At 39.9% G+C, this 12,302-nt stretch overlaps 1 protein-coding gene across 4 annotated transcripts; it reads left to right on the top strand.

The window, feature by feature from the left end:
• The first annotated feature begins 90 nt into the window (after positions 1–90).
• TSACC (TSSK6 activating cochaperone) lies at positions 91–12,069 on the top strand. Of its 4 annotated transcripts, XM_037825734.1 has the most exons (6): positions 121–163; positions 1,018–1,077; positions 2,157–2,331; positions 2,854–2,978; positions 3,502–3,621; positions 11,836–12,069. In XM_037825734.1, exons 3-6 carry the CDS (start codon positions 2,297–2,299, stop codon positions 12,051–12,053), a joined length of 498 nt encoding a protein of 165 aa, XP_037681662.1. In that variant the 5' UTR covers positions 121–163; positions 1,018–1,077; positions 2,157–2,296; the 3' UTR covers positions 12,054–12,069. The 4 variants fall into 4 exon arrangements, with proteins under 4 accessions (XP_037681663.1, XP_037681665.1, XP_037681662.1 ...); XM_037825735.1 differs by lacking the exon at positions 2,157–2,331 and having other exon boundaries at positions 91–163; XM_037825737.1 differs by lacking the exons at positions 2,157–2,331; positions 2,854–2,978 and having other exon boundaries at positions 117–163.
• Positions 12,070–12,302: the final 233 nt, after the last annotated feature.

Genomic DNA, 12,302 nt, shown 5'->3' with positions numbered 1-12,302 from the left:
GGCACAGGCGCTTGCGCAATAGGGTGGCCGCTCCTGACCGCGTGCAGCGCGAGCTTCAGCGCAAGTGCCAAAGCTCGGGCAGTTGGGAGACACCCCACTGCGCATGCGCATCAACTACAGTGGGGGCGGGCGGTGGGGTTGAGGTTTTCGATTAACGCCGCAGGTGAGAGCTTTAAACTGCCTTGCTCCTGGGTTCCTTTCGGACCGTGGAAGTCAAGGAAAGCGTGACAGTTTCCACTGTTTTGTTCCGGCTTTAGCAACGGCAAGGAACAGAGGGTCGGAATTTCAACTGGCCGTTTAGGAAAGACTCGGCCGGTTTGATGTGGGGCGAGATGGGAATTGTAGTCCTCGCGGGCTGGGCGGGAATGATCCTTTCTTCCGGGCACGCTGGGAGTTGTGGTTCATCGCTTTGTGCTCGTTGCTATGTGTGAACCTTTCCCTTCTTAAGCTTGTGATTTCTCCTGAGGCTGTGAGCAGTACCGGAGGGTGATGGCTTACATTTTTCTTGAGTTTGTCTATGTAAAACTTCTCCTCAAATATTCCATCTAGTACTTTGCGGTTTTCTTTCCCCATGGCAGCCTCCCTACTACACTCCCCCCACTTCCCACCCACCCACCCACCCACCATGTACTCAATTGCTAATCTGTTAAGTATGATGATGGGGAGCCGGATTTTTAAAATTAACATACAGGACAGGAAAAGGACTGATACTGCAGAAATTAAACATGAAGAGAACACCCTGTTAAACTAGGGAGTAATTGGGGCTGCTTTCTATTGGGATTTTGTGACCCATTCTTAGGAAATTTAAGGTTTGTGTTTGGTTAAATTACTATTTTGTCCAAAAGAAAGGCAGCAATAATACATTATTAATAAGTAACATATTTCGCCTTGAAATAGAGCACACCCTTTCACCCTAATTGAACAGTTTGAAACTTGCTGAAGATTATTTATAAAGTTGTCAATAGTAGAAATAATAGCATGGTTTGTTGATCATGTGATGCTATGATTCTTTCCGAGGTACCACACCTGTTGGTGTTCAGATGGAGCAGCCCACTAGTCATCCTACTAACAGAAAAGGTGTGTGTCAGAGACCCTGCTTCCCCTCCCTTAAAAGCTTCCCCTCCCTTAAATTCCTCAGCATTTGGAAAAATGATTCTAGTTGTATATATGCTTTTCCCTGTTACTTGGTTAATTGGAAGGTGTTTGTGTTTATTCTGCATTTCCTACTAAATAGGAACATTGCTGTATTCCTAGTGTCTAGAACTGTATCTCTTTATATAGTACTTGTTCAATAATATGTGTGAACTAATTTATTAGATAAACTTCTCCTATGATAATTGTAACAAGACTTTGTGTCTAGGGATCCCTGAAGACATGATGCTGACTAGAGTAAACAGATAATGAGTTGAGTGAGACAGTCCCACTGTGGTCAGGAAAATGCCTTAAGCAGTAGGACTCCAGAACCTGCCCACTTAACTGTAGTGGAGTAGCTTCCTTTACCTGAGAGGGCCACTCTTCCATGGTTCAAATATAGATTTAGCTAGCTCTTTTCACAGCATATATAGTGCAGTGGTAAAGAGCACAACTTTGGCATTTATGGGCCCAACTTTTAATTCCAGCACTGCTATGTAGTAATTGTGGAATCTTGAAAAAGTTTCCTAACAAGTTTCCTCAAATAAAATGGGGATTAATGCTATTTATCTCTTAGGGTTGTTGAGGGAAATGTTTAAGATAAGGTATATTAAGCACTTTTTATTATTTTCTCCATCCTTCCTTCTTTTACTGCTCCCCAACCTAGTCCTCTATTATACATTATCTGATGAGAAATATCGTTCCTTTAGTACAGATTGTGAGTAAAAGATTCTTCAAACTTTACAGTCCAGTAGATAGCACATCCTCATACACACAGGATGGGCTCAAATAATTTCGAAGTGCATTTGCACGGAAATTAACAAATTTTCATGTGGTGAATTGAGAAATGAATTTCAGCTTCTATCTCCATACTGCTCTATATGAATCATCAAATGACTGATGACTTTGGAGCAAGCAGGAAGAGAAGATGGATATTGTAGGCCTTAGAAAATCCTCAAACCCTGTACAAAAAAAAAAAATAATAATAATTCCCTCACCAAGAGTAACTGATTTAGTTTTCTTAGGGCTCAGTGACTTTCCAGACTGAAAGCACCTCATGCTGGCATCTATGGCTGAGCACTTCTTCCTTACCAGGCAATTCCTTCTGTTAGACCTTGGATAAAGGACAAGAATAAGACATCTTCCTCCATACAGACTACTTGTCATGCCTCTGTCCCCAGGCTTGTTTTTCATGAAGAGGTACCTGCTTTAGCTTCATCCTTCAGATGCCAGCTGAGATATCAATTCCTCAGATTGTATTTCACAGCTCCATGAACTAGATTAGGTGCTCTTGTTGCATTTATCCAGGTGTAATAACATGCTCGCTCAATGACTGTCTATACTTTAAGACTGTCCATTCCATGAGAGGAGGGACCACATCTGTTCAGCTCACTATGGTAATCTCAGCGGCTTACACATAGTAGGCACTTAGATACCTCTTACGTATATGAATGAATGGGGTACAAATCAGTTTTTCCTTCTAACTTAACTGTTTTTGCTAAGGTCCTCTTTTCCCATTTAGAACTTCTTCCATGTCCAACATATTCTGTTGAATACCTATAGATTAATCAAAATACCACTTACATCATACTTCCTAACCCCAGAAGGGTCAATGGCTTTCCACTGTATTCAGGAGAAAGCCTAAACGTCTCATATTTACTATTGTAAAGGGTATTCCAGAGTCCATCTCGTTTTTTTACTCCTCTTCACTCCTAATTCTAGCCAGTTTCCCAGGGTTCCTGACCATCCCAGCCATATTCTTACTTCCTTGCCTTTGCTCATGCTGTCCTCCTTCTCCACATTTGGAAAGTGTTTTCTGCTCATCAAAAACTTCCCAAGTTTTCAAGGTCAGTAAATGTCTTCCACCTGTGTGGAGCCTTTTCTGACTAGTGCACTCATATTGATGTATCCCGTTTTTTTTGAAACATTCACTTTACATTTAATCACAATTAGTATAACTAAAAGATAAAAGACCTTAGTTTTGCTCCAGACTGTCAGATTTGTTTATGTCCTTGTGTTGTTTTATCACTGTTTTATCTGCTTCTGATTTGTCTCCCTACTAGATATTATCTGCCTGAGAAACCGTGTCTTCCTCTTTTGTTTTTCCCTAACATCTAGCACAGTGGTAGGCATGTATCACATATCAGTAAGCACTTGTAAGATGTGAGCAAATTAGATTTTAGCTTACCCCACTCCGGCTTGGTTTCCCTTGGTCCCACTCTATTTCCTTTGTTGTTTGTCTTAGATATCTTTCCTTGAAGATACTCAGGGTAGGACCTCAGCACCTGTTTTTCAGGTTCAGAATCTAATTGGAAAGGCCATCTATTCTTGGAATGAGCTCTGACTTAGTTGCCTCTGAATTTGTTCTAGCCAAAGAGGAAGGTGGTGCTGTACCACTTTGTCGAGCCAAACCCTCCCCCAGCTATATTAATCTTCAAACAAATTCCCCAACTGCTTTCCTGAACATCCAGACAACAGAGCTGTTCTCAGGTAAGGATATGGGGAGGGTTTCCCAAATGAACTCAGCAGTGGGGAGGGATTACACAGAGGGAGGTGGCCCAGGCTTTCTCCTTTTGATCTGGCCACCAACTCTATGTTGAGGCACTTCTAGATGTTTCATTGGCACCTTGTTGATTATTCATTTAATTGATTTCATTCTTCCTGGTTCTACCATTTTGTGTTGTTTCCTTTGTTATTACTACTTTTGCTAGACTAAGCAGGAATGAAATGAAAATGTTGTTTCTTACTAGTAAAGTTAGTAAACAGGAGGCTTGGGAAGGAACTAGTGACTGTTAGGTCAGTCTCAGTTTCTTTGAATTTCAGGTATTCATCCTGCCCTGGGGAAGTCAGTGGGTATTTGGCATACCTGTAAGGAGCTTAACAGGACTCTACACCGTCAAGATCCATGTTTTTGAGGACCTCAGGGTCTAACAAAGGAGTCAGGACCAATGAATAAACAAACAATAGATAATATAACATTAGAAAAGCAGACGGACAGCTGGGAAGATGGCAGAATAGGGGTTGCAGGGCCCACTCCTCTTCCAGAAACAACTAGTGGACTGATAGAAACTGTCCAAAATAAACTGTTCTGGGGCTTTGAAGACCAGGGGAGTACTGCACAGATCCAGGAAAGAGCTGGACGAAGAGACTGAGAAGTGGTGCTGGAAATCTGAGTAACTAGCACGGCAGAGGCTCCTGGCGCCCATTCCCCATCCTTGTGGCAAGCAGGTTCGGGTTGTCCTGGTCCCTGCCTGACTGGCTGCTACAGAGTGGGAGGGCCACGGAAGTCCTCTTCTGCCAGAACAGAAGAGGATATGGCCCAGTACTGATCCAGCTGTTGGACAGTGTATTTAGACTGCTAGGTTCTGCTGCTTTAGCCTGTCCCAGACAGACGCCACCATGCCATTGTTTTGGCATCAGAGGCAAGCTGCCAGAGGGCTAAAAGGACACTGTCTCAGTTGGGCTGGGGAAAATAGGTTGCCAGAGTACCATCTGCTGAGCAGGCCAGGAAAGCACTGCCCTGGGGAGCTGGGGGGGGGGGGACTTTTTGGTGTCTTTCCTGACCTTCTCCACAGGGTCTGCCTCTAGCGTGGGTCCCTGGCCCTGTTCTGACTGGGAAATACCGACAAACCAAGGGTCAAAGAAAAACCTGAACACAAACCCAACCAATAACAAAATCCTAGACAAGAGAGAGAAACTGACCTTCAGAATAATCTCATCAAGATAATCAGATGCCCAGATAGCAGCAAGAAATTACAAGCGCTACAAAGAAACAGGAAGACATGGCCCAGTCAAGGGAACAAATTAAAAAGTTGGAGGAGATACAGAATTTGAAACAACTGATCAAAAATATGCAAACAAATCTCCTAAATCAATTCAACGAGATGAAGGAAAATATAGCTAAAGAGATAAGGGATATTAAGACACTGGGTGAACATAAAGAAGAATTTGAAAGCATGCAAAGAAAAATAACAACTTATGGGAATGAAAGGCACAATAGATGAGATTAAAAATAAACTGTAGGCATACAACAGCAAATTTGAACAGGCAGAAGAAAGGATCAGCAAGCTAGAAAACAGGCATCTGAAATCAAACAAATAAAAGAACAGATAGAGAAAATGATGGAAAAAATTGAGTGGGGTCTCAGGGAATTGAATGACAGCAGGAAGTACACAAACATACAAATCACAGGTGTCCCGGAAGGAGAAGAGAGGGGAAAGGGGGCAGAAAGAATATTTGAGAAAATAATGGCCGAAAATTTCCCAACTTTTATAAAAGATAAAAATATACATATCCAAGAAGCACAACATACTTCAAACAATAATTTTGAATAGACCATTCCAAGACACATACTAATCATACTGTCAACTGCCAAAAATAGAGAATTCTGAAAGCAGCAAAAGTGATCCATCACATACAGAGATACTCAATAAGACTGCCAATTTCTCATCAGAAATCATGGAAGTGAGAAGGCAGTGGTATGATATATTTAAGATACTGAAAAAGAAAAGCTGCCAGCCAAGAATTCTTTATCCGGCAAAACCGTCCTTCAAAACAGAGGGAGAGTTTAAAATATTCACAGATAAACAGAACCTGAGAGAATTCTTCAACAAGAGACCTGTCCTACAAGAATATAAGGAGTTCTGTGAGCTGAAAAGAAAAAAACAGGTGAGAGAACCTTGGAGGAGAGTGTAGAAATGAAAATTATCAGTAAGCATAACTAAAAGGATAAAAAGAGAGACAAAAAAAGGATATGATTTACAAAAGCCAAAGTATAAAATGGTTGAAATAAGTACTGCCTTTACAGTAATAACACAGAATGATAATGGCTTAAACTCCCTAATCGAAAGGCACAGATTGGCAGAATGGGTAAAAAATATGATCCATCTATATGCTGTCTACATGAGACTCACCTTAGACCCAAGGATACAAAGAGGTGGGAAATGAAAGGCTGGAAAAAGATGTTCTATGCAAACAGTAACCCCAAATAGCTGAGGTAGCTATACTTAATATCAGACAAAATAGACTTTAAATGCAAAAATGTTATGAGACAAAGAAGGACATTATTTATTAATAAAAGAGGCAATCCACCAGGAAGAAATAACAATCATAAATATTTATGGACTTAACCAGGGTGCCCCAAAATACATGAGGCAAACACTGAAGGGAATAATATGTGTCTCTACGGTAATAAGTTGGAGACTTTAATATGCCACTCTCTCAATAGATAGAACATCTAGACAGAGGATCAGTAAGGAAACAGAGAACTTGAATAATATGATAAATGAACTAGACCTAAAAGACATATACAGAACATTGCAGCCCGAAACTACAGGATATGCATTCTTCTCAGGTGTTCATGGATCATTCTCCAGGATAGACCACATGTTGGGTCACAAAGCAGGTCTCAATAAATTTTAAAAGACTGAAATTATACAAAGCACATTCTCTGATCATAATGGAATGAAGTCAGAATTCAATAACAGGCAGAGAACTGGAAAATTCACAAATATAGAGAGGTTAAACAACACACTCTTAAACAATCAGTGAGTCAAAGTAGAAATTACAAGAGAAATCAGTAAACATCTCAAGATGATTGAAAATGAGAACACAACATATCCAAACTTACGGGACACAGTGAAGGCAGCGCTACAGGGATCATTTATAATCCTAAATGCCTACGTTAAGAAGGAAGAAAGAGCTAAAATCAAAGACCTAACTGCATGCTTAGAGGAGCTAGAAAAAGAATAGCAAACACCAAAGCAAGCAAAAGGAAATAGCAATTTGAGCAGAAATAAATAAAATTGAGGAAAAAAAAATAATAGAATCAACAAAACCAAAAGTTGGTTCTTTGAGAAGATCAATAAAATTGACAAACCCTTAGCTAGACTGACAAAGACAAAAAGAGAGAAAATGCAAATAAATAAAATCAGAAGTGGGGGGCGGCATTACTACTGACCCCACAGAAATGAAAAAGATCATACTAGGATACTATGACAGTTGTCTGCTGACAAATTAGACAACTTAGATGAAATGGGCAGTTTCCTAGAAATAAACAACCTACATTGACTCTAGAAGAAGTAGAAGACATTAACAAACCAGTCACAAGTAAAGAGATTGAATCAGTCATCAAAAACCTCCCAACGGAAAAAACATAATCAAAGCAAACTGGAGTCTATGGTCAACAGTAGCATTGTAATATACCTCCATTAAATGTAACAAAGGCAATATGTCAATGCTAAATGTATATGAGAGGGGAATATAGGGGAGTAATATGGGATTCTTGGTAGTGGTGTTATTTGCTGTCCTTAGTAGTATATTGTATTGTATGACATGTTATTTTTCTTTTTATCATTTTTTCTTATTGCTAAAAAAAAAAAAAAATTCTTGTAGTAATCAGTATGTTCAAGTGCTGATTGTGGTGATAAATGTACAACTTTATGATGATACCGTGAACAAATGATTGTACACTGTGGATAAATGTATGGTATGTGAATATAACTGTAAAATTGTAGGAAAATATATAGAGAGGAGTAAAAGTGTTGGAGAAAACATGGTGAGAGGGATGATGCCTCACCAATATGGACTAACTACAATGTGTAAATTCAGAATTGAATCTTAGAACATAGCCTAACGTGGACACAATAATTGTAATAGTCCCTAGATTGTAAGCTCTTACAGCAGTTAACTCTATCCCTGAATTGTAAGGCCTGTCTCTAAACTTTGAGATGCTGATCCCCTAGCGTATAACCTGATTGGTCTCTGGAACAATGCATATCTCTGAGACACCTGAAACTCAGAGCTAGAGCTCGACAGATATCAATGTCAGTATTAGTGCATACAGCCACTGTCAAAAAAAAAAAAAAAAAAAAAGCTGAAAAAGAGCCCAGACTTCAATTAGAGATATGAATGAAGCAGGTCTGGTTAAGACCAGGGCAAGCCAGGCCAAAGGGTAAAGGTTGAAACTGATTGTGTTTTAAAACTTCAACTTTCATGTGAGATCAAGGGAATAGATATCTATTTGGTACAGGATCTAAATTTTCTAAATGGTACAACTCTACTGTCGATTTGTTCAAACACCACAGTTGCATGGAACTTTGAATAGGAAGTGAGATATGGTAGGTTAGTATAGGCTGGAGTGAAATAGTGACACATCCTAGAGTAATTTGGGCAGATAATAAAAAATATATTTACAGCCTCCCCCTCCCCAGCCCCGAGGATCTGGGGGAAGGTGCGGATGTGTTGGACATCCTCACCTGGACTGGTGTTGATGTTGTCACAAACATTGGGACTGGTGGTTTGATGTGCTGAGCCCTCGAGCATGGGACTTGCCCTTATGAAGCTCATTACCGCAAAGGAGAGTCTAAAGTTGTATGTAATGGTGCCTAAGAGTCTCCCCCTGAGTACCTCTTTGTTGCTCAGATGTGGCCCTCTCTCTCCCTAACTTAGCCATCTCGACAGGTGAACTCACTGCCCTCCCCCCTACGTGGGACCCGACTCCCAGGGGTGTAAATCTCCCTGGCAACACAGAGTATGACTCCCGGGGATGAATGTGGACCCGGCATCGTGGGACTGAGAGTATCTTCTTGACCAAAAGGGGGATGCAAAATGAGATGAAATAGTTTCAGTGGCTGAGAGATTCCAAATGGAGTCGAGAGGTCACTCTGGTGGACATTCTTATGCACTGTATAGATAACAGCTCTTAGGCTTTAATGTATTGGAATAGCTAGAAGTAAATACCTGAAACTACCAAACTCCAACCCAGCAGTCTGGACTCCTGAAGACAATTATATAATAATGTAGATTACAAGGGGTGACAGTGTGATTGTGAAGACCTTGTGGATCACACCCCCTTTATCTAGTGTATGGATGAGTGGAGGAATGGGGATAAAAACTAAAGGACAAATGGGGTGGGATGGGGGGATGATTTGGGTGTTCTTTTTTCACTTTTATTTTTTATTCTTGTTCTGGTTCTTTCTGATGTAAGGGAAATGTTCAGAGATAGATTGTGGTGATGAACGCATAACTATGTTATCATACTGTGGACAGTGGATTGTATACCATGGATAATTGTATGGTGTGTGAATGTATTTCAATAAAACTGAATTTAATAAAAAAAAAACAAAAAACAAAAAAACAAAAAAAACACCTCCCAATGAAGAAAAGCCCAGGACCAGATGGCTTCACAGGTGAATTCTCGCAATTATTCCAAGAAGAATTATTAATACCGACCCTGCTCAAACTCTTCAAAAAAATTGAAGAGGAGGGAATACTACCTAAATTCATTCTATATAGGCAACCCCACCCTAATACCAAAGCCAGATAAAGATGCTACAAGAAAAAAAAATTACAGACCAATTGCTTTAATGAATATGATGCAAAAATCCTCAACAAAATACCAGCAAGTTGAATCTAACAGCACGTTGAAAGAATTATACACCATGATGAAGTAGGTTTTATTCCAGGTGTGCAAGGGTGGTTCAACACAAGAAAATCAATTAACATAATATACCATATTAACAAATTGAAGGGGGAAAAACACATGATCATATTGATTGACTCAGAGAAGGCTTTGGACAAAATCCATCATTGCTTCTTGTTGAAAACACTTCGAAAGATAGGAATCGAAGGAAACTTCCTCAGCGTGATAAAGGGCATATATGAAAACTCCTCAGCTAGTCTCCTACTGAATGATGAAAGATTGAAAGCTTTTCCTCTAAGGTCAGGAACAGGACAAGGATGCCCACTGTCACCACTGTTATTCAGCATTGTGCTCAAAGTTCTAGCTGGAGCAATTAGACAAGAAAATGATAAAAAGCATCTGTTCTAGTTTGCTAATGCTGCTGGAATGCAAAACATCAGAGATGGATGGGCTTTTATAAAAGGGGCTTTATTTGGTTACACAGTTAAGGCCATAAAGTGTCCAAGGTAACACTTCAGCAATCAGGTACCTTCACTGGAGGTTGGCCAGTGGTGTCCAGAAAACTTCTGTTAGCTGGGAAGGCACATGGCTGGCATCTGCTCCAAAGTTCTGGGTTCAAAATGGCTTTTTCCCAGGACGTTCCTCTCTAGGCTGCAGTTCCTCAAAAATGTCACTCTTAGTTGCTCTTGGGGTGTTTGTTCTCTCTTAACTTCTCCGGAGCAAGAGTCTGCTTTCAACAGCCGTCTTCAAACTATTTCTCATCTGTAGCTACTCTCTCAGCTTCTGTGAATTCTTCAAAGTGTCCCTCTTGGCTATAGCAAGCTCTCTCCTTCTGTCTAAGCTTATGTAGTGCTCCAGTAAACTAATCAAGGCCCATGCTGAATGGGTGGGGCCACGCCTCCATGGAAATTATCTCATCAGGGTTATCACCTACAGTTGGGTGGGTCATGTCTCCATAGAAACACTCAAAGGATTCCAATCTAATCAGCACTAAAACATCTGCTCCACAAGATTGCATCAAAGAATATGGCTTTTTCTGGGGGACATAGTAAATTCAAACTGGCACAGTATCCAAATCAGAAAGGAAGAAGTAAAACTTAATATTTATAGGTGACATGATCCTATATTTAGAAAGTCTACAAAAATCTACAACAAAGCTGCTAGAGTTAATAAGCGAGTTCAGGAAAGTAGTGGGATACAAGATCAACACACAAAAATCAGTAGTGTTTCGATACTGTTTACATAGTGAACCCAGTTGTAGACAATGAAGGTGGTTAATAGTACAAATATAAGAATGCTCTTCCATGAACTAGAGCAAATGTATGTCATTGTAATGAGGTGTTAATAATAGGGTGGTATATGGGAAAAAATACAACAAATGCAAACCATGGAGTATATTTGATAGTAATATTATAATATTCTTCCATCAAATGTAACAAAGTACCAGACCAATGCTAAGTGTCAATAATAGGTGGGGATAAGGGCTATGGAGGTTTTTTTTTTTTTTTTTTTTTCGGAGTAATGAAAATGTTCTAAAATTGATTGTGGTGATGAAAGCACGACTCTGTGATTATACTGAGAGCCATTGATTGTACATGGTGGATAAATTGTATGGTGTGCGAATAAAACTGCTTTAAAAAAAAAGAATGAAGCAGACAATAAATGTTAGCCCCATCAAAATAAAAGAATATGTATATATATAAAACAGGAAAAAAATTGGCCAATGATGCAGCAAGAGTAGTTGAGGTTAGATAACAGGAAGAACTTCAGGTCACTGCTGTGAGACACTATGTCAGGTAAGAGATAAAGGCTCAGGTATCCTCTGAGTTCTTAAGAGAGAAGTTAGGCCTCACTCCCAGACCATTTCATTCACTTATGAAATATTTATTGAACACTTATATGCACCACACACTCTTCTAGGTGCTTGCGATACAGCAGTGTACAAATCAGACAAAAAATCCTTGCCTTTCTGGGGCTGACATCCTAGAAGGGAGACTTAGACAAAAAATAAATAAGTAGTATAAAATATGCCATATGATAATAACTACTATGGGGAAAATAAAGTAAGGGAGATGGGTAGTGAGTTCCAGTGATTGGTTTCAAATTTAAATAGGGTGGCTAGGTGGGCCTCGCTGAGAAGATGACAGCTGAGCAAAGGTATATCTGGGTTTGGGTTGTGCAAAGGGATTAGAAGGATCATCTTAGTACACACTTGCAACCTCAGTACAATTACAAATTCTCTCTCCTTTATACTCTTTGCACGTCCATTGCTCTTCCTTCAGGAGTTGACTGCAAGCCCAAGGAATGCTTAGGGCTCCTAGAATGTATGTATGCCAATCTCCAGCTTCAGACCCAGCTTGCCAAGCAACAGATGGCCATTTTGGAAAATTTACAAGCATCCATGGCACAACTGGCTCCTCTGAAGGAAAGCAAGAACTCCTCTCTCCCAGCTGTACCTTGTAATCTGTTGTTAAATCATCTGCCCCAGTTCAGTAAATGAATTGTGGAAAAAGTTATTGTGTATGCTTTTCCCTCTCTTTTCCCAGTAAACCCTTGGTGGAATTTGGGCATATGTTCTGCATATGGTTTAGCTTGTTCACAAGTTCATAATAAGTGCTCATTGAATGCAAAGCATTGTACAAGGCACTTAGGGATACATATTAAAGAAGAGACAATTTGGGGGGGATTTATTGTCTAACAAAACAGGTAAGAGAGTAAGAGAGATGATTCATTGTAAAATTTAGTGGTG

This window comes from Choloepus didactylus, chromosome 2 (genome assembly GCF_015220235.1).
Source record: "Choloepus didactylus isolate mChoDid1 chromosome 2, mChoDid1.pri, whole genome shotgun sequence".
Classification (NCBI taxonomy): domain Eukaryota; kingdom Metazoa; phylum Chordata; class Mammalia; order Pilosa; family Megalonychidae; genus Choloepus; species Choloepus didactylus.
This window is presented reverse-complemented; position numbering and strand designations above follow the sequence as displayed.